General features: G+C 40.1%; 1 protein-coding gene across 17 annotated transcripts in view; it reads left to right on the top strand.

Annotated features, from left to right (window-relative positions):
* CEP128 (centrosomal protein 128) overlaps nucleotides 1–26,920 on the top strand; it is a 268,788-nt gene that overhangs the window by 216,665 nt on the left and 25,203 nt on the right. For 10 of the 17 annotated variants that reach the window (XM_078383702.1, XM_078383705.1, XM_078383711.1 and 7 more), the window contains 4 exons: nucleotides 17,527–17,604; nucleotides 18,814–18,927; nucleotides 19,554–19,616; nucleotides 23,123–23,225. In XM_078383702.1, the coding sequence (XP_078239828.1) occupies nucleotides 17,527–17,604; nucleotides 18,814–18,927; nucleotides 19,554–19,616; nucleotides 23,123–23,225 (358 nt within the window). Of the gene's footprint in view, nucleotides 1–10,421; nucleotides 11,766–17,526; nucleotides 17,618–18,813; nucleotides 18,928–19,553; nucleotides 19,618–23,122; nucleotides 23,226–26,920 lie in introns of those variants that run through there. The other 7 variants (XM_078383704.1, XM_020812630.3, XM_078383707.1 and 4 more) reach the window with 4 other exon arrangements.

Here is a 26,920-nt window from a genome sequence, read left to right as displayed (position 1 = left end):
ATTATTTTCCTCTATTTCTTTGCACTGTTCATTTAAGAAGGTCCACTTGTCTCTCCTTGCTATTCTTTCGAAGTCTGCATTCAGTGTTTTGTAACTTTCCCTATCTCCCTTGCATTTTATTTCTCTTCTCTTCTCTGCTATTTCTAAGGCCTCGTTGGACAGCCACTTTGCTTTCTTGCATTTCCTTTTCTTTGTGATGGTTTTTGTTGCTTCCTCCTGTACAATGTTACGAGCCACCATCCATAGTTCTTCAGGCATTCTCTCCACCAAATGTACTGTAGTTCTTTAAATCTGTTCTTCACTTCCACTGCATATTCATAAGTGATTTGGTTTAGAATATACCTGACTAACCCAATGGTTTTTCCTACTTTCTTCAGTTTAAGCTTGAGTTTTGCTATAAAAAGCTGATGATCAGAGCCACAATCAGCTCCAGGTCTTGTTTTTGCTGACTGTATAGAGCTTCCCCATCTTTGGCTGCAGAAAACATAATCAATCTGATTTCGGTATTGCCCATCTGGTGATTTCCATGTATAGAGTCGCCTCTTGTGTTGTTGGAAAAGAGTGTTTGTGATGACCAGCTTGTTCTCTTGACAAAACTCTATTAGCCTTTGCCCTGCTTCATTATGAACTCCAAGGCCAAACTTCCCTGTTGTACCTTTTATCTCTTGGCTCCCTACTTTAGCATTCCATTCCCCTATAATGACAAGAACATCCTTCTTTGGTGTCAGTTCTAGAAGATGTTGTAAGTCTTCATAATCCCTTACAGGATTAGGACACTATAGAGTGAACCCTCGACTTACAGACGACTCCACTTACAGACTTTTCGAGTTACAAACTTCTCTGGCCGCAAAATTTAGGTTCGACTTGCAGCCGGAGAATCAACCTACAGACCGGAAAAAAAACCCCAAAATGGAACAAAAACGGCCGTTTATGGATCAATCGGTTTTCAATGCACTGTAGGTCAATGCAGCTTCAACCTGCAGCCACTGTTCTAATACGGATTAATTCCATAAGTCGAGGGTTCACTGTATTTCTTTAAAACGTCCTAAAATAACATTTGCCCTTGTTTTGCAGTCATATTACACTTTTGGCTCATACTTGGCTTTTGCTCTACAATAATTCCAAGATCCCTCTCACTTGTAGTATTGCTGAGTCAAGTACCTTGTAACTATGCGCTTGTTTTCCCCCCAGGTGTAGAAATTTGCATTTATCCTTATCAAATTTCATTCTGTTTGTTGTAAAAGTTGTAACTTTTTCTAGATGCCCGCCTTCATTTCTTATTCTATGGGAGAGGTTCTATCACACACACACACACACACACACACACACACACACACACACACACACACACACTTATACAGTAATCATATCTGACAGTGTTTGTTTTTTAGAAGATGTTCAATGTTTGGTCCTTACAGCTTTAAGAACATTATTTTCCTTGTACATGAAATGTTTATTTTAGTTCAGATCTGCATACATAGCAGTTAAAGTGATGGCACTGAACTGTGCAGAAGGTCATTGGTATATTTGCCTCACACAGTATTTTAAGAAACCAACCCACAAAGCGATATTTAAACATACTGATTCTAAAATAAACTAATAAAAATGTTTGTAGTGTTTAGGTTTTTCCATTCTCCCTCACACCCACTACAGTGTGCTACTATATGTAGGAAATATATAGGATATTGTATATATTGCTAAAATGCAAAACATTAGTATTTCTTGCATAACTGTCATACTTTTTGGATGTACTAAGGATTCTGCCCAACTTCATCCAGTAAACCATATCACGTACATGTTACGATTTAATAATAATAATAATTGCATGTCATCAAGTCAATTCTGACTTACAGTGGCCCTTTCCATGATTTTCTAGGCAGAAAATATTGAGGGGGCATCTTGGGACTGTGCAGCTTGGCCAAAACTGTACATGTTGGCCCTGTTTGCAAGAGGCACAATATGGAATCGACTTCCAAACCTTTAGTTCTGTAGCCAGATTCCTATACCGTTGAGGTATCTAGCCAGCTTACCACTTAAGAGATCTGCAGTTATCTTAATGTGTAACTTTCTGGCACATACTTGTCTTTCTTTCACATAAGCTTTCTGAGCATCAGTTTCATAATTTTACATAATTTCTTTAGGCTCCTTGCATGTTTGCTCCATGACACACTGTTAAATTACAAAATGGTCACTTGCCAATGAGGGTTTATGATTATTAAGGTAATTTCTAGAAAAGGCATGGAAAATTTTTCTTGAATGGCAAGAAAATCCTGATCACTGCTCATTCCGTACCCTTGTGTCTGTTATATAAATAATCTTGCTTTCTCTGGCATCCTGTGATAACATAACTTTCCTAAAGCTTTGCCTGAGTTACAGGAAGGTCAGTCATCTGGAAGTGAGACATATCTTACAGGACAAAATAAGGTTAGCCAATCATATTTCATTTGGCATCAGCAGACCATAGGCTGGGTTAACAAATGGTATGATTTGTTAAAACAGATGCTCTAGTCTATACCAATGATTTAACAAGCATTTTTTGATTATTTAGTGCAGGCTGACTGCTCGGACTACCTTTACTTTTTCTTCTTCCCATTCAGAGATTTCTGCTGAAAAAATTCCTTTTCCATAAAAGTAACTACTGTATTCATATGTGAAAAAAAATAATACTTTCAACCACTTTGTGTTGAAATTGCAGGGTTATAAAATGGTAGCCATTTGTTTTAGAAACTGCTTTATGTGGGAGGGTCAAAAATACACTGGAAGCTTCAGAATTCAGCCTAGGAATCCAGGGTATATGGGAGAAATTAGTTTAAAAGAAGCTTGAAGCTTCTTCCCAGGAATTCGGCAATTACTGACAAACATAAATGCACCTGTGTTCTGCTTCCCTTGTCATGGGCAAGATGTTTGAGAGGAAAAATGAAAACAATGTATATAAGTAAAATTGGGAAATACTGTAGATAGAAACAAGGCAAATGGGAACTGTAAATAGGAAGAAAAGAGAGAATTTGAAAGTTCTCGAAGCTCTCAGAGCACTGTTTCGGAAAGAAGCCAGGATGCCAGACTTCAATTTTTCTATTTGCTCATGTGGCTAATTATTTGGATTGTTCTATGTTTATATTCTTCTAAAAAGCATCTTCAGAATACAGTAATGACTTTACCTTACAAAATCTTTAAATCCGACCAATATTTCTTTTGGAATAATTTGTCTAAAGACTTCCTATTCCATCCTCAACTTTGTGCCATGACCTACCGTATTTTTCGCTCCATAAGATGCACCTTTCCATAAGACGCACCGATTTTTTAGGAGAAGAAAACAGGAAAATATAATCTGTTTTCTTCGCTCCATAAGATGCACAGACTTTCCACCCCCCTGTTTTGTGGGAAAAAAGTGAGTCTTATGGTGCAAAAAATACAGTATTTGGTACAGAGAGCTTTATGAGCAATAATTAAGCTCTAAACTTAAAATGGCTGTATAGTGAAGATGGCTAGAAATAAAGAAATGAAGTTAGTAGCAGTAAAGAAGACTGAGAAAGACTGCCTAAAATGGGTATCCTCACCAATCCACCCTCTATTCTACAGGTTACAGACAGAGCTATTGTATAACTTGTGGTAGTTTATCTTTCTGTGAATGTCACTAATCAGGGTTCAAATTTGCAACTCAATGGCTGAAGCTAAACCAAGACCAAAGATTAGAGATTCAAGATTGTGGCTGAAGGGAATTAATCTACTGATTGACATATAATGCAAAATATTGTATAAACATAAAACAGTTACAAAAAAAAGATAAAGGAAACTCCATTAATGTAATGGAATGTGAATAAAAGAATTTCCATTTGATTAATTGATAGAGCAACCAATAATTCAATTGAAATAAGAATATAATCATACCCTATTTTGTAAGTCTACCACTTTCATCTTTGTTAATAAAGTTCCCTGAATAAGGAGATGGAAAAAATTATGTTCTTGGCAGTTTTCAAAGTTTTACCATGCTAAAACTACCCAGTGAGATTTCCCTCTGCACCAGCAAGATTTCCCAGCTTTTTGTAAAATGAGACCCTACCGCCCCATTTTTTAACACTCTTTCTAGTGAAACCTGTGCAGTAAAAGCACCATTACGGACAGGCATTGTAATAATCCTGCACAGCTTGGTGTTTCTTCTGCCCTTTTTTGTTGAATGTTGTGCAAGAAAGATGTTGTGATAATGCTACATAGTTTGCTTCCAGAATAAAAGATCACTAAACTCGCGAGAAATCTTGCAAGATTTCTCATGACATTTCTCATGGGGAAAAAGACTCACACATAGTGGAGTCATGCTACGAGAAGAAAAGGGTTTTTTCCCCCTTGTGTTTCTCTCCTAAGATGAGATTCTACAAGATTCATATCCACTCTGAAACAATTCTAAACCGTTCTAGAGAGCATCACAGTTCTAAATGCCATGGCATTTTAACATCAGTGCTACCAAGTAATTGTAGGTTGTCAGGTCTCAGAACCCTTTGCTCCCTAGCATGGCAAAGGGCTTGTCTACACAGGTCCTTTTGGAGTGACCTGGTGTGGGCTAAATAGGGTTGCTTGGGGTCAGCTAGAGGAGCGATGAGTCATTTGGTGTGATCCTTACATCCAAATGGAATATTAGAGCTGAAGTGATCTTACTTGGTTCAGCTTCTTCTAGTATTGTGAAGTGGCTTAATGCGTTATAAGCACCTTCCATCTTTTTGGAAAATTTTAAAGATTTACCATCTACTGTCTCTTCTCAGATAGTATAGTTGTTAGTTATCAAATGTCCAGAGTATGGTTGAGCCATTCTAGGCCTACTTGACTTCAAAAAGACCCTTGTATTATAGTTTTTTAAATTAACAAATGTGAAGTGGGGTAGACCATTCATTTCTGCATGGAAAAGAAGGCATACTTGTGCAGTTATTAAAACGTGCTTTATTTCATCCAAAGACATCTGGAGTCTAGACTGAAAGTTCAGTTATTTTGGCATGCAGTTCTTTTCTTTCTTGGATTCCAGTGCCAAAAACTCTTTGTTCTAAAATTCCTGGTGGTTTAGTTCTCAATAAAAAGGACATTTTCTAAAGGTAATGTTTATTTTGTTTACTTGACAGGGATTAAGGCTGATGCACAGAAACCATTTTTGCTTGATCAAATAAAGGTTGACTTAATACACATACCAGAGACTACTGGCAAGGGTATTGGTTTGTGCTGCTGCAGCTTCTGCTTCACCCCACCCACCTTCACACAACCCCCAGTACTTTGATCCAATTCATACTTATCTTTTATCTTTCCCAAGTACGTTCCGGCTTTGCTTCCCTGGCCAGAATTTCCCTATGTCTCTGTGTTTCTTCCTATAACCTTGGCTGTTCATCCTGCTCTTTGCTGTTGGGTTTCCATTTTTAAGACAAAGGCTGCTTTCTAAAGATACCTCAGTTCCCTGACTGCCACCTTCCTAATATCAATGGAAAAACTTGGTTTTCTGCATCTTGTTTTGGCACTTACTGAAATTGCTGTGATGGAGTTCAAGTTCCATGTGCATATTGTCTTACCAATTCAACTTAGGCAAGGAGACAGAGGCACAAATTGGCCCTTTTCACATAGTTCCAAGCTGCCAACCTTTCAGAAAAATTAAAATCCCACCAAGCATCCTCTATGGCTTCTCCCTCTTTGGTAAATCTGTGTTCCACTGTTACCAGTCTTTTCTGTTCTGGTCTAATTGCCTCACAGGGAGAGAAGAGCCAATGAGCAAGCAGACAGTAGCACCTGGTCTGCTCCTACTTACGACCACTGTTTTGAGTAGATCTACCTTCCAAAGAAGGTGGGACATGGGGATGGTTTAAGTGATTCCTCACCAAGGAGCAGATCATCAGTATTTTGGTAACTTTGAGATTATTCTTCAAGCCCCAAATGATTCTTTAAGCCCCAAATATTTTCCAAATTGAACAGAACCTATTGTAGAAAATCTCCCCCTCCTCGCTTGCTGCATTAACTAGGACCGTGTGGATAGTGGTTTTCTTTTATATTATGAAATGTATTAATGAATGATTAGTTTATGACTGAATAGCAGACTGCATAACAAATGCCAGACAATACTGGATAAATGATGTTGATAAATGTCATGGCAATTTAACCTTGCCCTACATTCTGATCAGAATCAGAATATAGACAGTATGGCTTAATAAGAATTACAAAGAGAGTATGGCTTAATAAAAAGCTGATGGCATATACCAAGATCCAGGTCTATAGAGCCTGTGTCCTGAGTACACTCCTGTACTGCAGTGAGTACTGGACCCTTTGTGCACAGGAAGAGAGGAAGCTGAACACCTTCCATGTATGTTGTCTCCAACGCATTTTTGGTATCATCTGGCAGGATGAAGTTCCAAATAGAGTAGTCCTAGAACGAGCTGGAATTTTTAGCATGTATATATTACTGAAACAGCAACGTCTACATTGGCTCAGGCATGTTGTGAGAATGGCTGACAATCGGATTCCAAAAGATCTTCCTGTATGGAAAATTAGTGCAGGGAAATCACCTCAGAAGGAGACCACAGCTGTGATACAAGGATATCTGCAAACAAGATGTGAAGGGCCTAGGAATGGACCTCAACAGATGGGAAACCCTGACATTTGAGAGTTCAGCCTGGAGACAGGCAGTGCTTCATGGCCTCTCCCAATTTGAAGAGACACTTGTTCAGCAGGCCGAGGCAAAGAGGCAGTCCTGAAACCAGCAAAATCAGGGAGCTGGACAGGGGACAGGTTGTATTTGTCTTCAGCGTGGAAGGGATTGTCACTCTGAAATTGGCTTTGTTAACCACACTAGACGTTGTTCCAAGACCTTTGTTCAGAGCACATTAGCATAATCTCTGGAGACAGAAGGATGTCGACTACATTCTGATCTCTTCAGTTAATGTTTTTCTCTTTGTTGTAATAATTTTGATTTGTTAGAAAAAAAAGAATGAAAAAAGGTAGAAAAATAAAAACTCATACTGCATATGACAGATATGAACATTTAAGTTTGAAGCAATTAGGCAAATGGATTTATTGTGAAATAATTGTGAAAAGTCTATATAGAAGAAAACTTCCTCTTGGCCTGATTTTCTAGTTTGTCATTTTATCTTATTTTACTTTGCAACAATTTTGAAATACGGTTAATATTTTGCTTTTCTACTCCTTTAATTTATATTTTGCACTCTTATCCTTTTCTTGCTATTTTTCTAGTCATTTTAGCATCTGTTCTTTATTACTGAGCTAGTTTTATCTTCTAGCATCTTTTTTAATATTTTAATTTATTATCTTTCTTCTTCAACCATTGCTTAAACTGCTTTCTTAGCTTTTTGATTAATTGTTTCTTGAAATGATTATCATTTCTTTATATGTACTAATAAATTTCTTAGGTTCTGGAGTGTAAATTAAATGTCTCTCAGTTTATTCTATAAACATATTCCCTAAGTAAGCACTGATTACCTATTGAACAAAATGCAGATTTACCAATTTGTAATGTAATTAGCAATTCTAATTCCATTGTCTACATATACCATTATTATAGTAAGGAAATGCCTTCATTAAATCTCTGCTCAGTATTTATTTATTTTATTTCAAGCATTTATGTCTTGCTTTTTGATCAGAATAATCAACATCTAGAAAACCAACATTACTAATAGAATAAAAATTTATTCTCATTGCTCCAAGAATTTTTCAGTCATAATAAAACAGGTTCAGAAAAAAATATTCTAAAAATAGAACATTGGTCATATTCAGAGGCAGTAACCAAAACATTCCCATTGAAAGATGAAGGTGAACTCAACATTTTAAAAAATGAGCAAAGACATAGCCCCCCCCTCAAAAAAGGCATACCAAAGCCTTAGGAACTTTAAAAAAAAATCCTACCCCCACCACACTTTTCTCCCTTTGATATTAAATCAGTAGATCAACATGAGTGTATCAGGGATGTTGACAGGTTTTGGGTTCGAGTGCCAAGTCAGAGTCTTCGGTACCAAGTCTCAGCTCTGAGTCAAAGTCTTTGGTACCAGCTCCCAAGTCCTTAGCCCAAAATCCGTCCCTATTAAAAACAAGCTTTTTCCCCCCAGGAAAAAAAGGAGGAGGTGGGTCGGTTCCTATTCCCAAGTTGAGTCCAAGTCATTGAAAAAGAAAAAAAGTCGAGTCACTGCTGTGACTTAAGTCCAACTTAGCAATGGGTTCTGTGACTCGAGTCCCTCATCCCTGGTATGGACAGGACTGCGGTTTAAGAAAGCTGATAAGTGCGCTCTGCTGCTGTTATTCAATTAGTAGTTTACTTACAGCATAAACAGCAATATAGATCTTTTATGGTTCATGATCAAGATCTCAGAGTATGTCAAGAAAGCAAAAGTTTATTCTCTCCATTTGGCCCTGTTTGTTATTTGGCAGATCCTGTCAGGAATTCTTTAAGAAGTCAGTTGGGCCTAAGTTAACAGACTGAGGGACAGATCCAGAATTAGGGACACTTAGAGTAGACTTACTGAAATCCATTGAAGTTGTGTTAGCAGTGTCCAGCACATTGTGGCATACAATTTGTACATCTGATCTATAACCTAGCGGTTAGTTTGAAAAAGATCCTTCTTAGGTCACCTGTAACATGACACCTCTTGGTCAAGTTCTAGCTACTTCCCAAATGCATTAGCTGTCACTTTTAAATGATGAGTAGGTGTCATCATTTTGTGGATTATAACCTGGGGATTTCTCAGATGGTCCCTAAGCCTTCTCAGTTCTTAAAAATAGCCACCGTCTACAGATGGAGGCTTGTGTTACCCAGTTCAGGAGGTGGAAGGCCCACACTGGTGGCACTGAAGCCTGTTTGTTTCCGTTGTGAGTAGATTTCCTATGTATTAAATATAAAACCTAACCTTATGAATAACACAGACAAGCTTGACTTGTTTTACTTTTGTGTTTATCACTGTGGTTTCAGAACTAAAAATAAAATGTAGCATCTGACTTTGATTTATATCTGTCCCTAGGGAGAGCCTAGAGCTGCCTATCACTGCAACTGCATCAATCTAAAAAGGATTAACTGTTCACATGCTCTTTAAACATCAAAGTGTTTATATGAAGTCATGGAAAATGAGTAATTTGTTTTATCATTCTCTCTGAGAACAGAGAACACCTCTTAGAAAGTAAATAATCTTTTATGTTAAGAAAACAAGGAAAGATTAATAGACTTCACTGCATGATGGAACAGGGTGCTTTTAAGTAAATTACCACCAATGCGGCTTCTATTGGTGCAACTGGAGTTTGTTGCCACATTATCAGCTTCATCAATGCACTGTATCAGTGCCCTTTGTTCCCTGTTAAATAATGAGCAGACAGACATGATTGTTCTCTTCAGGATTAGTTGTAAGCATTATGGCACATCATTTCCAGTTTCTTGGAAATAATTAGCAGTACTTAATTGCCCTCTGTGTCAGGTGTTCTCACCATCCTTTCTATCATTTTGTTCTGCATGGCTAAACCTATCTCTTTTAATAGCGAAGAGTGCTGCCATTAATGATACAAATATGGTACTTGATCCATATTAAGGGGGTTGCTGTGCGTGTCACTAAATTATCGTTGCACCACTTCCATGGTTCAGCTAAAAACATGACTTTTTCTTTCCTTTTGACATGAGCTTTTCCTCCATTATCCTTCTTTCTGTCTTCCTGGCAAACAAAACTCTTGCAGATTTAGGTTTGGTTTTGCCCTTCATAATAAAACAGATACTATTCCTACAGCTCTGCTCAGAACCCCCCCTTACGTTTGCTTTTTCTGACTCCTAAGATGAAGTTGGTGTTCTTATGACTGTTATTTTCCACAGCGGTAGTAACGCTAGTAAGAGTCAAGCACAAGCAACAGTATTGTAAGGCAGCACAGATGAGCTCCATTGACGAGTCTGCATAACAATAGATTATCTTTTTCATTTCTAAGCCCATTCAGAATTTCCTACCCATGCAGTACAATGTTCCAAACTACTGTATGATGCTTGAACGGATTTCAAAAATTTGGAAACTGTGGACTCTGCTAGCAGTTCCAGTATCAGATCTCATAGTTGTAGCACACCTATAGTTTCCCACTTCAGAGACAGTATTTTCAAGAGGCTGTTATAGGAGAGGGAAAATTTCAAACAAAGCCTGGCTTTCTGATGGTGTTAGTTACGTGCCACGTTTGGTAAAGTAAACTTTTTAGTACAGTACATCTTAGATGAAGTAGAGAAGAGGCATTTAATTTAAGGGGAATGGTTCTGTTCAAAGTCAGGAACTTTGAGAGTTCCTTTCTTGTGGCAGAATGTCCCCAGAACATATTGTCTTTCTCAGATGACTGCTGAGCACTTTGGTTGGTTATTCAGTTTCACACAGTTAACTTTTCCATCCCTGAAAGCTGCAGAGGGAGGCCTGCTGAGAATCTGCTGTCTCTTTCAGATATCCCTCAACCTTTCCAGCCCTTATGAAGACCAGGGCCACAAATGTCTCTGGGAAGAAGGAGCAAACCATGCAACTCATCACAAATTAATGGAGTGGAAAATCAAGGCTTTGATGAACATAAGGCCACTATAAATGAAGCACGCAATATGAATAAGTGCTGCTTCTTTGTGGGAAAGGCACAGTAGTGGGCAATTTAATGAGGAAGAGACATTGATAGACACCTCTGAGCCATTTTTTTTCCCTCCTTGGTAAAAGCCAAGGTAAAAAAGGGCCTTAAGAGTGAGCTCCTGGTTGGCTGTTTCAAGGCATACAACAATATACAAATATTACACGGTGTGACTAATCTTTTTAATAAACAAGTGATAAAACATGTAATATTTCACAGCAACAATCAAGATGTGTATTGTCTGTTCATTCCAGTTGCATATACTAGTTGTTTGTTACTAAGATCCAGGTTTGAAGCCTGAATAATTTAAAGCAGCTTTGCCTTCGTTTTGCTAAAAAGCACACATCTTTACAGAAGAACATAGATTTCTATTGTACCCTGTTTTGCATCTTGCTGATGATCATGCTAAACTGATGAAGCTACTTTAAAATGTAATGCACGATAGATATATCTAGAGGAGACCAATAGTAAGAGTATTATATAGCGGGAGTGTCAAACAAGGATTTGAGAGAACTGGGTTCAAATTTCTATTTTGTCATAAAAACTCACTGGTGAAGGCAAACTACTCAAACATCTCACCTACCTCAAAAACCCTAGCAGAAGTTAAAAGTTAAAAGCAACTTCATGGCATGTAACAAATATCCGAAGTATTAAGCAGTCATCGCCACTGATTGCCTTTGGGTGAGACAATTTTTTGTTTAGTTTAATGCTCCTCCCTCACCTTTTGGGGGGGGGGCAGGAGCATGTTGCTAAGCATCATCTTCTACATGTTATTTCCTTGACTCAGTGTGGTGATGTGGGAAGGAGGAAAAAAATCCTGCTTGATACAGCTTTGTGTATTTATTTTCAACAAATTGGACATCCTATTTTATTCTCTGTTATTTTTGTACCAGGGATTGTCTCTGTCCATTCAGTAAAGTTTAGTGAGCACATCCGATTCCACCTTTGAATAGCTTTTTGTCTAAATTCTCTTCCTTATAACTTTTCCTCTTTCAGTACTTTGTAAAGCTAATTGCACCAACTAAGATCTATATTCAGTATTTAGTTAAATATCCTTTGAGGCTGTTTAAGCAGTGCAGTTAAAATATTTACTGAAGTGCTTTATATTTCCTTCTAGATAGAGGGTTCACGAAATGATAAATTGAAAAGTATACAGTCAATCCTCAACTTCCGAATGTCCCTAGATACGAACTTTTCACTTTACAAATGGCTCCATTGGCAAAAATTTGCATCGACTTGGGAACGGACCTCGACCTATGAACAAGGTTGAGGCTCTGTTCACAAGTCAATGCCATTTTTTGCCAACGGAGTCGTTCGTAAATGGCTCCCTGCCTTTTTGCCTTCAGAGCTCTCAAAGGGCTTTCTCCGATGTCGGGGGGAAAGCCCTTTGAGAGCTCCGAAGGCAAAAAGGCAGGGAGAAAGGGCAGGAAATTCAAATTTCCAGCCCTTTCTTCCTGCCTTTTTGCCTTCAGAGGTCTCAAACGGCTTCCTCCAATGTCGGGGGGGGGAAGCCTTTTGAGACCTCCAAAGGGGCTGACCCCCAGGGAGGTCTCCCAGGGTTTGCATGCCACCCTGGGAGACCTCCCTGGAGGTCCCTGCCACCGCAATCTGCACCTTTGGCGCTCTCAAAGGACTTCCTCCAATGTCGGGCGGAAAGCCCTTTGAGAGCTCCAAAGGCAAAAAGACAGGGAGAAAGGGCGGGAAATTTGAATTCCCAGCCCTTTCCCCCTTTTTTGCCTTTTGAAATGCTGGAACGGATTAATTCCATTCCCATGCATTTCAATAGGAAATGGTACTTTGACTTACGGACTTTTTGATGTACGGACACCGTTCCAGTACGGATTAAGTTCGTAAGTCGAGGTACCACTGTGCTCCAAATGCATTCATGTTTGTGGAAGAACAACTAGAAGGATTAAGGGGAATGCACAATAGTCATTTTAAAGCCCTACCTGGGAGAAAGTCTCAAATCTGTCTATCTGCTTATGTTTCCTTCCTACTGTCTCTCTTTGTGCACTCACCCAACTAGTTCCATTACACACACTCATTCATACAGCTCACACAAACCTGGAAGAAAGAAAAGGGAAACAGGAAGGGAACAGCCACAGAGCAAGGGCCATCCCTTGATAGCTGTGGCTTCCAACACAATTTGTTCACAAAATGACTTGTATCCACTCCAACTTGGACTCCACCTTGTTGGCAGTACAATGACCAGGCTTTCCCATAGGGCCATTGCATCAGTTTTGCTTGAGTGAGCCATCAGTGATGGGGCCAGAGGATATCAACAGGAAGCTTGCAGGGTGGAGCCTCCCACCTAAAGAGTTGACCTTTGCTCATCTTGGCTAATGACATCTGGAGGAGTGGCTGCTTGGGGCCAGGAGGTCATGAGTGAGTCACTGCTAGAAGGCTTGGATGCAGCTGGTTTGAAGGAACAGAGCCTGCAAGACTGTCCTGAAGGAATCTAGTGATTTTTCCTGAAAATATCATCCAGCTACAGTTTTCAGCTTCTTGAAGAAGGTTCTCAAACAATGATGGGTGATGAAATCTAAGCAGTTGCATATGAAATTGATTTTCTAGACCAATTTCAATCTGCCATTTGTTTCAGGCAACAAAGAAACAACAGAATGATACATTGAAATAACCCATTGTTCTGCAGAGAAGATCAAGACAAGGCCTTTGGGCCTGGTTTTTGTTTGCTTTTTATTTATTTATTTATTCATTTATTTGATTTTTACCCCGCCCCTCTAGACAATGTCTACTCGGGGCGGCTTACATAGATAAAAACACATTAATACATTAACACGTTAATATAACTTATATAAAAATATAATTATAAGAATTAATTCCAAAACAACACATTTCCAAGATGGCATAACAAAAGAAAAATTGTGATTAAGGACAAGGTTAATAATTTTATTGAGAAGGTGAAATGATTGTAAGAGAACTGTAACTCTTTGATACTAAAGTTCAGGAAGAAAGCCAGTACTGTACATGGTAAATGAAGAGGATGTTACATTATACTTCAGCAGTCTCCTCAAAATGAGAATTAGATGCCAAATTATAATTTGAAAAAGACAAGCTTTCCAGAGTGACATTCATAGTTACAATGAAAAGAAGAGAATTTCAATAACTAATATGATCTTTCAGGACCAAAATTATGAAAAGATATTGTCCAATATTCATTTAGGTCCCTTACATATTTTTTTCCAAATCAATGGTAGATCATTGTGTATAGCTTGTGTTTAGGAGTGCTAGGGGAAGAAAGCCTTTTGAAATATTTCTAGTAATAAAACACTCATGTTAATGAGAAGTAAATATTCTTATCCTGATCATAGCATTCTGGAGATTTTTTAGTTAATAGTTAGAGAAACTGCAAATGATGGATGTTTCTAGGTAAATAAATGTGACAGGAGGTTTAGCTGAATTACCAGCATTCCGTTTTTTATGACACAGTGCAACAGTGTGCTCCAACTCTTCTTGCTAAAAGTAACAATTGTACTTCACAAATAGTAGATGAGGTTATAGCACCTTAGTGAGATGATGAACAGGCTTGGTCTATTAACGTGGAATTCTTGCTAAAGAAAGTACTTTGTCCAGTATAACAGACATTAAGCTGTTTTTATGCTGCTGACTGAGAACAGGGAAGGTGGAGTAACATTTCGTCAATGTAGCAAAACAGTTGTGTGATTTGCATTGGTGTATTTTTAAAACAGGTTTATTAGTTTCTAACTTTCATTAAGGTAATTTGTTGCTGAATGAATTGAGAAAATGAGAAACCCGGTAAAGTGGACTTAGAATGAATTTAGGGATGTGACCATTCCAGGCACTCAAGGTGGGAAATCAGTAATATATCTAGGATTCTAACTGAATCCTAGTGGGATTTACTTCTGAGTAAACACATGCAAAGTGGGTCAAATTGCACATAGGATTAAGCTGGAACAAATTAACTCTCTTCCTTTTCCCTTTCATGACCATATCCAAAATAACTTCAAGGTTTCATTTTATGTTACTTGCCACCACATTTGCATTGTTTTCACATTGTGCTTCTCTGTGCTGCTTCCCTTGCTGTTTTCAGTTACATCGTCCAACCCCCCGTTACATCCTGTGGGAATGGTGACCCATGTCAATAATGCTTCATGCTTCATCATCTGACATTAAGAACTTTCAAAAGCCACTGCCAGTTGTATTAAACAGCAAATTAGATAATGAAGAACAAGGTGGTAAAGGTGTAAAATGATGAAGAAAGTAAATGGTGCTGGGGGAAAACCAGCAAGAATAATAAAGAAAACCAGAAACTTTAGCAGGCAGCCAGATTGCTAACTGGTTCTGGTCACAAACCACATAATGCCCCCTCCCCTTATAGCAGCTCCACTAGCTGCTGATGCATTTTTCGGCACAATTCAGTTCTAACCTATAAAGCTCTAAACATCTTGAGTCCCAGCTATCTCAAGGACTGTGTCTGCCTTTATGAGCCTGATCAGGTCTTCAGGATATGGCTTTCTCTTGGTCCGTTCCCCCCCACCTTCACAGATACATTTGGTGGGGACATGGGAGAGACCGTTCTCCGTTGCTGTTCCCACACTTTGGGACTCCCTCAAACAGCCCCATCTTTGCTGTTCTTCCACAAGCAGGCAACCTTTCTCTTCAGGCAAGCTTTCCCTCAACGACTAGTTGCCTGAGTGGGATTTTTAAATGGATTTTTGTGCCTTACTGCTTTGAATATGGTTTTGGTGTTAGTTTTGTTTACTGTTTTTTAATGTGGTATTTGCCTGATCCTTTTTAGCATTTGTACACTGACTGGTTTTAGCGTTAAATATTGTCTTTTAATCCTTGGACCTTTTTTAAGGAGAAAAAATATTATAAATAAAATGAATGAATAAATAAAAGTATGCTGTTGTTCCTAATGGCAAGTAAAGCCCATCTATACTGAGAGCGGTGTTTCTTGGGCAATTTTGGTCAGTCAAGAAAAGCTTAAACCAGAGGTCTCAAACTCAATTTACCTGGGGGCTGCTGGAGGCAGAATCTGGGTGAGGCTTGGCCGCATCAGATTTTCCGCCAAGCGTAGCAAGAGCCCGAGGAAGCTGCCCAGGAGTTTCCTTAGCCCGGGTCGGGCTTCGAGGAGGAGAAGGAGGTGTGCATGAGCCCTCCTCTCCAGCCACGCCCCCTACTGCTCCTTCTTCACTACCACCACCACCACCAGGACGAAGAAGCAGAGATGGGAGGGAGTGCCGGCGACCACCTAGCAGGGGGAGGAGGGCACAACATAACATTTTTTAAAACCCTCACAGAATCGCCTTGCCAAAGGAGAAAAGCCCCCATCGGTACCCACAAAATTAAACAGAACGGGGCGGCCTCCCCACAGGTGCTTGCAGGCACATGCACACACACACACACACACACACACACACACACACACACACACACACACACACACACACACACACACACACACACACACACACACACACACACACACACACACACACACGGAGGTCTGGCAACCTTCCTCTGAGGGCCCCCCTCAAAAAAAGGCACACTCAGCAGCAGCTACCCCCACCACGACAGAGGAGCAAACTTTAAGAGGCAAGCCCAGGCAGCCTCCAGAGCTGAGGCGGCTGAAGCAGGATGAAGAGGAGGAAGCACCGCTGGGTACTGAGGCGGCCGCTGGCCAGGCTGGTGCTGGGGGTGCCAAGAGAGAAAAAGAGCCACCAAGCCGCTTCCTTGGAAGAGGTGGTGGCGGCAGCTGCTGTTGGTGGTGATCTTGGAGGTGCTCTTCGAGCCGGGAGCGAGCTCCGCTCTCAGGCATCGCTCGGTGGCAGCTCAGGCGCTTGGAGAAAAGGGCTGGCAGCGTGCCTCGCTCACCGGCTCTCCCCCAAGACAGCGCCTCTTGCACCCTCCATCAGGAACTGCAGCCTGCCAGTCGTCAGACAGGCGGGCTGGCTGGCAGGCTGCAGTTCCGGATGGAGGGTGCAAGAGGCGCTGTCTTGGGAGAGAGCTGGCGTGTGAGGTGAGGCTTTTTTTTAACTCTTGACAGCAGAGGATGTGTGGGTGCTTTGGAGGGGCAGGCAACGTGGGGGCCGCAAACTATCATCCGGCGGGCCGCAAATAACCCCCGGGCCACATGTTTGAGACCCCTGGCTTAAACGATTGGTAACTTCCATAACAAGTGCCACCAAAGGGAAAGGTAAAAATGGAAGCTTCTCTCAGAAAATTTACTTTTGCAGAATTTGAGTGCTCTGTAGCCTTTCGGCCTTGGTTTGCCTTAGTTTTGAGAGAACCTTCAATTTTTAAAATTGGTCTGATTATTCCTTCTACAAGATTGCATAAATCCTTTTCCCTTGTGATTGTTTTCTAACAAACAGAGGCTTACGCTGCATCAGTGGCCTAAGGACCGCTCTAAGTGAATTTTGATTCCATTGTTTTTTTTCATTTATATATTCCTCCAACATACACCAGTGACTTCACAACTTTGTTTTAAATTTTTTTTCTTCTGATCTGAATTTTCCTGAATCAATTTTCCTACATATTTTCCTTAGTCTTCAGGAACTTGTTACTATATGCCTTCCTTTCATAATCTTTAGGCCAAAGACTGCTATATGTCAGAGAACATAGTGAGCTTTAATTAGAGGACTGATGGAAGATTATAAAGGACTCACTGTGGCTAATTTTGCATGGTATAATTTCATTTGATACTTTAATCCAGATTCTTCGACATTGTTCATCAATTCATTCTGTTGTTAGAATTTTTTTCCTTTTATTCCTTTTATATTGTGCCTCCATTTCATGATTCTCATTCCCTCTTTACCTGCTGTGGTTTTAAAAAGTCTTCAATTTAATTGTGCCTGTGAATAGACTCAGATAATTTCTGCTTACACTCTTTCACCCCTGACGCAAATAAAGAATCTTATTTTCAAGACTCATTTTTGTTCTGTTTTTCAGAGTACTCAAGTGGCCTTGCACCATCTGGAATCTGTTCCTGAGAAACTGAACCTTTTAGAAGATTTCAGAGATTTTGGAGTGAGAGTGTTTGGTGATCTGTTTCATTAGAAAATATATAGCTTTTTCTTGTACCAGAGAAAACCTATTATACCAGAGGCATAAAATGTAAACTCTGGTATATTTAAAGTCCTTTATTTTATTTGGATGTCCATTGTATGTCAAAACACAGGATAGGAGGACTTGTCCTGTACCAAATTTTTGTTCTGTTCCGATCCTATATCTCCCATACAGTCCTTTCATCCTATTTTGAATCCAAATTCATGAAACTGAGCCAAATGATACCTGTATTATAATTGTTATAGTTTAATAACATTATGGTAAACAGCTGGGGATTAATTTGTCTCTTTGCCAGATTTTGATCTGTTCACAGTATTTTGATAAGGAGGGTAGTTATTAGTGCAGAAACAGTCCTTAGTTGTGTTAATATTTGAAAAGAGGTCAATTTTGTTTGGTTTGTTGAGATACAGTGCCATCCAGTCCCCTGGTACAGGCTTCAAAATGATGACACACTGGATGTTTGTGATCTCACAGCTACCTTACTTATTGATAAGCCTGCAAAGACTGTAAAATCAATAGAAAATTGTTTGAATATCTATTTTTTCATTATGTTGAGTAAATACACCATTTTATGCCAGGAACAAAATGCATGCCAGGTTTTTCACATGCAAAATAGTGATTCCAGCACGGGATAACCTTTACTTCAGTGTTCAGATAAACTGGGCTGGTGGTGGGGACTGGCAAATAAAAATTCCTCACTTCTGCAGAAATCAGATTAAGGGCCATAGACACATGGCCAAATTTATTTTGTTGGAATATAGAGGAACTAGCAAACTAGCTTCTCTAGAAGAAGAAACTATTATTCACCACTCCACCTCTTCCCAATTTGACAAGGTATCACTCTGTGTAGTAGAAGGCTGTCTTACGCTAGAACCATCAGGATTGAACATGCAAGATAGGGAACCTGTGTTTCTTTTAAATAGTGCAACCATCATGCTTGGCACTGTACAGCACTTGTCCCAGGGACTATATGACACAACTGCTGCTCAAGATGCAAATCATTCAGTAAAGATTCAAGCCTTAGTAGCCACAGCCAGCCAGTGCCTCCCTATGGTGTCTTCTAGTGTTAAGAATTGGATATTGTACTTTATTCTAAGGGAATTATTTTATCAGTTACGTTACTAATACTAAAATTCAACAATACTGGACATTTTTTCTCTGTCGCTTCAGGATTCTCACAGGCAAACAGAAATCACTGAAGAGAGATACAGTAAATACAAGGAAATCATGGGCTCTTTACAGCAACATCTGAATGATTCAAAGCGAAGACTTGAAGACTTCAGGGTAGGTTTACCTTCTCTCTTCCCCCACTGTATACTTTAAAGCCATCTTTTAAAGTATGAAGCTATTTGAGCTGTAAGTGCTCAGGCCATGAAAAAATGCCTAATTTCATAAAGTAATGTGCCAGTTCTGTTATTTGAAGCACACAGAGACATTTTATTGCCTTGCTAAATGAGACTAAAAGTTTGTAAAGACCAGTGTTGCTTGGAAGTGACCTCGGAAGCTCATGAATGGGGAATAGTGTAGAAAAACAGCAGAGCCTGTTTGAACCGTTCATTCTGGCAGCAGGCATAGTTTTGGAGTGCAATGTCATACTGGATGAGCTTCCAGAAGAAGGGTAGGATGAATGTAAACCCTGTCATTCTTCCATGATTTCTCAATAACTTCTGATACTATTGACCACAGTACAGTGTGCCTCGTTTAACGATTGCCCCACATTACAACGAATCTGCTTTACAACGATCTTTTTGCAATCGCAAAACGATGATCTAAATGGGGGAATTTCGCTTTGCAATGATCGGTTCCCTGCTTCAGGAACTGATTCTTCGCAAAACGATGTTTTTAGAACAGCTGATTGGCGGTTTCAAAATGGCCACCAGGTAATTAAAATGGCTCCCCGCTGTGTTTAGGGACGGATTCCTCGCTATACAGGCAGCGAAAATGGCCGCTGTATGGAGGATCTTCGCTGGACGGTGAGTTTTCACCCCATTGGAATGCATTGAACAGGTTTCAATGTGTTTCAATGGGGTTTTTATTTTCGCTTTATGATGTTTTCGCTTAACAGATTATCGTCGTTAAGCAAGGCACCACTGTATTCTTTTTGAGTGTCTCCAGGAGGTTGGGGTTAGAGGCATTGTATTGGTACTTCTGTTCATAACCTGCATGGTTGTTTCTAGAGCATGGCATGGGGGGAATTCCATCATTACCCTTTGGTAATGGGGTCATGTAGTGCCACGAGGCTCAATCTTCAGTGCTTTTCAACATCTGTATGAATCTATTGGTGCAGTAATTAGGGAGTATAGCATGGTGTGTCATCAGTATACAGATGGTAGTTACCTCTGTTTCACCTTTTATATCTGACTCAGGTGTGCCATGCACAACTTGGACTTGTGCCCTGATGCATTAGGAGTCTGGATGAGAGCTCAGCAACAGAGACTAAATCCAGTAAAGACAGAGGCCCTGTGATGGCTGGCTCTTGAATTGCTAGATGGCATTGTTTCCCTTCAGTAGGGCCAGGTGCAAAGTCTGTCACTGAAGGCCCAAGTGATCTCAGTGTCAAGAACTATCCATTATCTCTTTCATCTGCTATGGCAGCTACAAGCATTCCTGGATAGTAACAGCCTGGCCACAGTGATTCATATGTTGGTAACTTCAAAACTGGACTTTTGTAATGTGGGTGTACCCTTCAGGAGCTGCAGCTAGTAAAGAATATGGCACCTTCTCTGCTTAACTGGAGTTTCCCAACATGCATGCATAACTCCTGATCTAAAAGATCTGCACAGATTGCCAGGTTCAGCTTCAATCCCATGCAGATACTATCTGTCTGTCTGTCTGTCTGTCTGTCTGTCTGTCTGTCTGTCTGTCTATTTATTTATTTATTTATTTATTTATTTATTTATTTATTTATTTATTTATTTATTTATTTATTTATTTGATTTATACCCCGCCCATCTGGTCTAAAAGACCACTCTAGGCGGCTGGTGATACAAGGTGCTATTTTCACCTTATAAGGCCCTAGACAGCTCAGAACTAGGTGGGTTAAGTCAGAGATCACCTTTGCCAGTATCAACCACCTTGTTCTCTAAATCTGTGAGTATAGGGGACAGCTCTGCTAATAAACAGCAGCTAAATGAAACTGAAATATGGCAGTGAAATCAGTACTGTATCAGATTTTTAACAACCAGACCAGGATAGGCTAACAGAGTAAGCCCAGAAAACATAATTGGGATGGGAAAATATGTGGTCCTTCAGACATCATTGAACTGCAACTTCTATTGTTAATCCAGTCCATACAATTCATTTGCAAACGTTGGGGGCAATTGATAGAATTAATCATCAAGAAATTAATCAGGGGATGTCTTGTTTGGTTGTAGTGCAAAGGAGGGCCCTGTTGTAATGACCATCCTATTTTCCCATCGAGATAAGGAGGACTCCCAGTGTTGAATGTTAACCCAGGCATTTTCCTGATTCATTTCCTGAAGGTTAATTCTATCAGTTATCCGAAGTATTCATAATGAATTGTTTGTACTACATGAAAAATAGGACCATACATTGTCCATTCCAGTTGTATGTTCTCCCGGCTTACTCTGATGGACTTCCCTGCTCTGGATATTAAGAAACTGATACAATGCTGACTCCATCACAGAATTTCATCTTCATTCAGCCAGTAAGAAGTATGACAGAAGTTGCAATGTAGCCTTTATGATCTTTTGTTTTTCCTGTTGTGGTTGTCTGCTAGAGGTAATAAGAAAGAAAGTTCAGCACTGATTTCTGGCTTGCTTGAAATACCTTTTCATTGCTAGGATCCCTTGATCTCTGCAGAAACTGCCTTGTGTGCCTCAAAGACTCACTGAGCTCAACTGTCTAATTTTGTTTTCTCTTTTCTTGGTTTAGAAAAACCCACATGCTATTTTTCTTTCCTGTCCACTTCTGATATGTTTCTGAGTACCTTCTCAACATTCCATCTAGTTTTTGTCTAAGGCCAGGATGGTGTACAATAGCCCTCAAGGGCTAGTTGTTGTTTTTAAGGCTCTAAGAAGCTGTACTTGTTTTCACATGCCTCCAGATGAATGAATGAATGAATGAATGAATGAATGAATGAATGAATAAATACATACATACATACATACATACACACACACACACACACACACACACACACACACACATACTCACACACACACATACTCACACACACACATACATAAATACATAAATACTGAGTGTCTTGAAGAGAATGGAATTCAAAAAAGGGGTTCTAGTATAGAACCTATCCCCATAAAATTTCAAAAAGAGAAGAAACCTGGGCTGGCGACCAAGAAGGATCTCAGCTAAGTTCAGATTTGGGGGAAACATGTGGTAATGAGAGCCCAAATTCAGAAAACCCAAGCAATTTATGAAAGGATTCAGTTGACACACACCCAGAGAGAATCTTGGTTCGTGTCTGCACCATCCATCCTCTTCCTCCTGTTGATCATTTCTTTGGATGCTTCTGTGCTTATACCAGTGTATATACAAGCAGGCATCTCAATCAGTCCTGTGAGAAGTGGTCTGTGAGTGAGTTTTTCAGATCTTCTGTGATGTATTTGCTTGAATTCATTATATCTTTTGAGTTTTGAATTGAAATATATATACACTTTGTGTTTACATTATTTTGTTGCTTTTGAATCCCATTATTGGGCTATTTATTTATAGTTTAAACAGATAAATTTGAAATAACAGCAACCATATTAATTACAAACATTTTGCTGATTTGAAGGGTACAGTTTATCAAAATGGGCTGTCAAGGAGAAGGGGGGGGGAGGAAAGATAGGAACCACTGTATTACAGTGTTGATTATGAAAAAATAGCTTCCCAATGCATTGCAGATGGCTACTCCCTGAAAAAGATCTACCAACTGCCCATGTAATCTTCTCCCTATGCCATTTTGTCTTCCTTTCTGTAGTATATTTTTATGACTGTGTGGGGAGCTTTATTATTATGAAAGTGGAACAGCAAATAGATTTCCTGGGACAGCGCCCGCATTAGCAAGGCATTGAACAAATATTTAGCCTTTTAATGCTTTGTGTTTCTTTACTATGTAATGAATGTGTTAAGCTGGATATTTTAAATTTATTTGCAAATGCTTATTTCATATGGCAACAAGCAGGATAAGTGTCATTCACTAGACACTGCTTTGCATGTTTTAACAGCTGTCTGTAGGAATATGTCTGTTTATTCCACATGTTGTAGCAAGAATATGCAGAACTCATACCATACGAGAAGTGACCTCTCCCAGAATTGTAAGTGTTGACAAGGACACAGAATCTGGAAGGAAATAAGATTTAATACCAACAACTAGATTTACATTCTGAACACTGAAACCAGATTTTTATCAGTTTGAAAGAATTGGCTTTAGGCTGTTTTTAATCTCAGAAGATAAAAGGAAATGCATCAAAATCAGTCTTTTTTATAGGAGGATTTTCATTCCCTCTCACAGGATAAGAAAACTAGAGCTGATATTTCTGCTATACAGAGTACGTCTTCCAACTGGCGAACCAACACTGGCTTTATGTCCAGCTCCATGCTTTCCAATTCAGGATGTAAGTATTGATCTTCCACGGGGACTTCCCCACCAGTAGTTTTAGCGGAATTGCACATTGATCTTCCATTGACCTTTAGTGGACCTTTGCTGGATAGCTCAATGGTTTAGGTATGTGGCTGAGGAGCCAGAGGCTGGGAATTCGATTTCCCACTGTCCCTCCTTGACAGGGGCTGGACTCAGTGTACATATAGTCCCTTCTAGCTCTGCAGTACTAAGATAAGAAACTCCTTTTAATGAACTCCTTGCATTCCTTAAGTACCAGAAAATGTTTTTCAGGGGGGAGCTTTCCAGTAATGAAAGTATGCAGACATGTGGTGCAAATCACAGGGAACCAGATTTAATTACCTATTTGCAGTAGGAGCATGGGCATTATGGCCCTTTCCTGAAGAGAAACTGAGGCAGGAGGTGAGCTGTGTTTGGGAGTACATTTTATTTGGTGAGGCATTTTCTTCTAGGCTGACCTTCGTTCTCACTGACCGCATGGTCTGCTGGGGCAGGGTCTTGGCTTTAAATATGGGCTGGCAGAAGCTCTAAGCCCTTTCCTGAAGAGAAACTGAGGCAGGAGGTGAGCTGTGTTTGGGAGGACGGGATTTTGGCTTTCCAACATACAGCATTGACTGAGAGTGAAGACCAAAGTCCAGCTGAAATGCATGCTGGATTTCCTCTTTGCCGATGATGCAGCTTTTGTTGAATACCTCCAACAACTCATGAATCGTTTTAGCAAGGCTTGCCACGACTTTTGATTAACAATCAGCCTGAAGAAAACACAAGTCATGGGCCAGGGCGTGGAGTCACCTCCCTCTGTTACCATCTCCACATGAGAATTGGAGATTGTTCATGACTCTGTGTACCTTGGCTCAATGATCTCTGACTCTCTCTCCCTAGATGTCTAGCTGGATAAACGCATAGCGCGTGCAGATGGCCTCAGGTGTCATAGAATCATAGAGTCATAGGAAAGTGAAGTTGGAAGGGGCCTACAAGGCCTACAAGGCTCAATGCAGGAATACAATCAAAGCATATCTGCCAGGTGGTTGTCTAAGTTTCTCTTGAATGCCTCCAGTGTTGGAGCACTCACCAACTCCCAAGGTAACTGGTTCCACTGTCATATTGCTCTAACAGAAAGGATGTTTGACCTCCATCATCTCCAAGGCAGGTCAAGGAAAATCTGAAACCATAGAGAGGCAGTGCTAGTCGCCCTAAAAAGTACTGTGATTTCAGTGACAGGAGGCCTGTGGTGTCACTGGTGATATTACAAAATTCCTTTCTTCTACATTACACATACACAATGTTGCTACTCTTGAAAATGTATTTCTAGAGCCTGAGCATGCCCATTTAGCTCTGGGAACACTCATGATCGCCCTAAAATAAGAATTTAAATATGCTCAGTGCCAGCAGTAGTCCATACCCACCTGCAGTCATTTCCTACTATTTGAGAACCGTTTTTTTTTCTTTTTTCTTTTCCTGCCTATTTCCAGGATAGAATGGCCCAACTCCTTTTTTATTAAAACAGGAAGCAAGGAAAGGGAGATCCGTCCTCTTGCAAACATTTCCTCCCCCCCCCCATGGTTAATACTAAGTGGATTAGAAATAGTGCCATGGATAAAATATGTGAATGTGTGTTTATGTTTCTGAACTCAGTATGTCGTTTTATGTGTCCCCTTTTTTTGGTTTAAAAAACCTCACTTTACCCGCAGCTAGGTGTTTCAAGGCAACAAGTCCTTCATGTACTGTAGTGTTTCCTAGCAGCATGATAATGTTGGAAACAGAAATTCTGTGGCAGAGAAGGAGAAGCTATGGTCTGTAGGTTGTAATTGGCCTGTAGGAGATCTCCATGCAGGCTTTAAGCTCCTTCTTTCTCCAGTCTGTGATGCATATAGCAGATTAAAGGCTATTCAAAAGCAGGGGAGCTGCTGCATGGAATTAAGCTCCAGTGTGCAGCTGGGGAAGGGGAAATGAGCTCTAATTTGCAACCTGAGAAGGTTTCGTATTGGGTCTTTCTCTTGTGTCCATATCCTGTCTTAGTAGACTTGAACTGAGCTTGCTGTGGACATGTCAAAATTGATAATAATTATACCTGACCCCTTCTGCAGCCCTACCCACAGCTAGAATGTGCTGTCCCCATAATAATAATCATGTGCTGTCATATGGTTATCCTTTCCAGGATTTTATAGGTTGTTTATCAGTCTCTTCTGGGGGTGCCCTGGAACTCTGCAGCTTGTCCAAAGCTCCACAGGCTGGCTGTTTTCTCAGCAGGCCCAGTGGGGAGTCAAACTCCCAGCCTCTGGCTCCACAGCCAGATGGCTAGCTCACTCTATTAGCTAGGCAGGTTAACCTTCTTAAATTGGAACACAGCCCAACTCTTGGGAAAATTCTGAGAATGTTTTCTCAAATATAACCCTTATCATGAGGATAGCCAACTTCAGAAGCTTCTGGTGGCCATTGCCCACCACACCCAGGCCTACTGTTACTTATTTCTATTAATTTTATTTTATTTTATTTTATTTTATTTTATTTGTACCCCGCCCATCTGGTCCTAAAACTCTATGCGGCTTCCAATACGACATTACAGCAAATAAAAATAACACAAAGATTATTACACAAAATATCTTCCAAGAATTACAAGACAGAAGACAGAGTAAAAATAAACAAGGAAAAATAAGGAGAGAAAAAGATCAAGTATTGACTGGAGGGAAGGCCTGAATAAACATCCATGTTTTTAGTTGGTTTTTAAAGATACCCAGCGTAGGGGCCGTGTGAATCTCTGGAGGAAGATTGTTCCAGAGGTGAGGAGCTACCGCTGAGAAGGCCCTGTTTCGTGTTTTTTCCTTCCGGGCCTCTCGGCATCAAGCTCCTCAGCCTCACCTCCTGACTCGCTCAGGTGTTCCGGGTAGACCTTGGTGGGAGTAGACGTTCTGCCAAATATCGAGGTCCTAAACCGTTTAGGGCCTTGTAAGTAAGCATTAAAACTTTGAAGTCGATGCGGAACTGGATGGGCAGCCAATTCAGTGCAGCCAGAAAAGGCGAAATATGCTGGTATTTTCTCGCTCAACTAAGGAGCCTGGCCACCGCATTCTGCATCACCTGGAATTTCCACCTGAGTAGACTTTGTCTAGGGGGGGCGGGACAGAAATCAAACCAAATCAAATCAATCAATCAATCAAATATTACAGCTCCACTTTCCAAAACCTGAAGTTAGCTTAAAATGTCAAATAAAAATGGGAAGGCATACTAAAACAAGGATCAAGGGACTTGCCTTGTTTCAGGGGAGAGCATCTGGATGCGTGATTCACTTTTGCTATGAGCATGCTTCAGGGACTACAGAAGTGGTCTTCAGGGCTGCATGCAGCTTAGGATGTGTGCTTGCTGTACCTGCTTAAGTGGATATAACGTGGTCCTCTTTTTGAAAAAGAATTGCAGCTAAACGTTAGGCGAAATGTTAGGAAGAAAAACCTCAAGAACACGGCCAAGCAGCCAGAAAACCCTACAAAAACCAATTGCTGCTAAGCTCTGTTTAAACCATTTATGCTGAAATTTTACTTGAAATCTTTTTCTTAATGTCTCAGCAATATTTCCTTAACATCTATTCTAGCTGCAACACCATGAAAGCTCGACACGTAAAACAAAACCTTGCTAGTTTGAGAATGCTAGTGTAACTGTTTTCTAAATGGATTAATTAAGTTTAGTGTATTCAGA

The sequence above is a fragment of the Pogona vitticeps genome, chromosome 1, assembly GCF_051106095.1.
Source record: "Pogona vitticeps strain Pit_001003342236 chromosome 1, PviZW2.1, whole genome shotgun sequence".
Lineage (NCBI taxonomy): Eukaryota > Metazoa > Chordata > Lepidosauria > Squamata > Agamidae > Pogona > Pogona vitticeps.
Note: the sequence above shows the minus strand (reverse complement) of the source record. Positions and strands in the feature narration are given on the sequence as shown.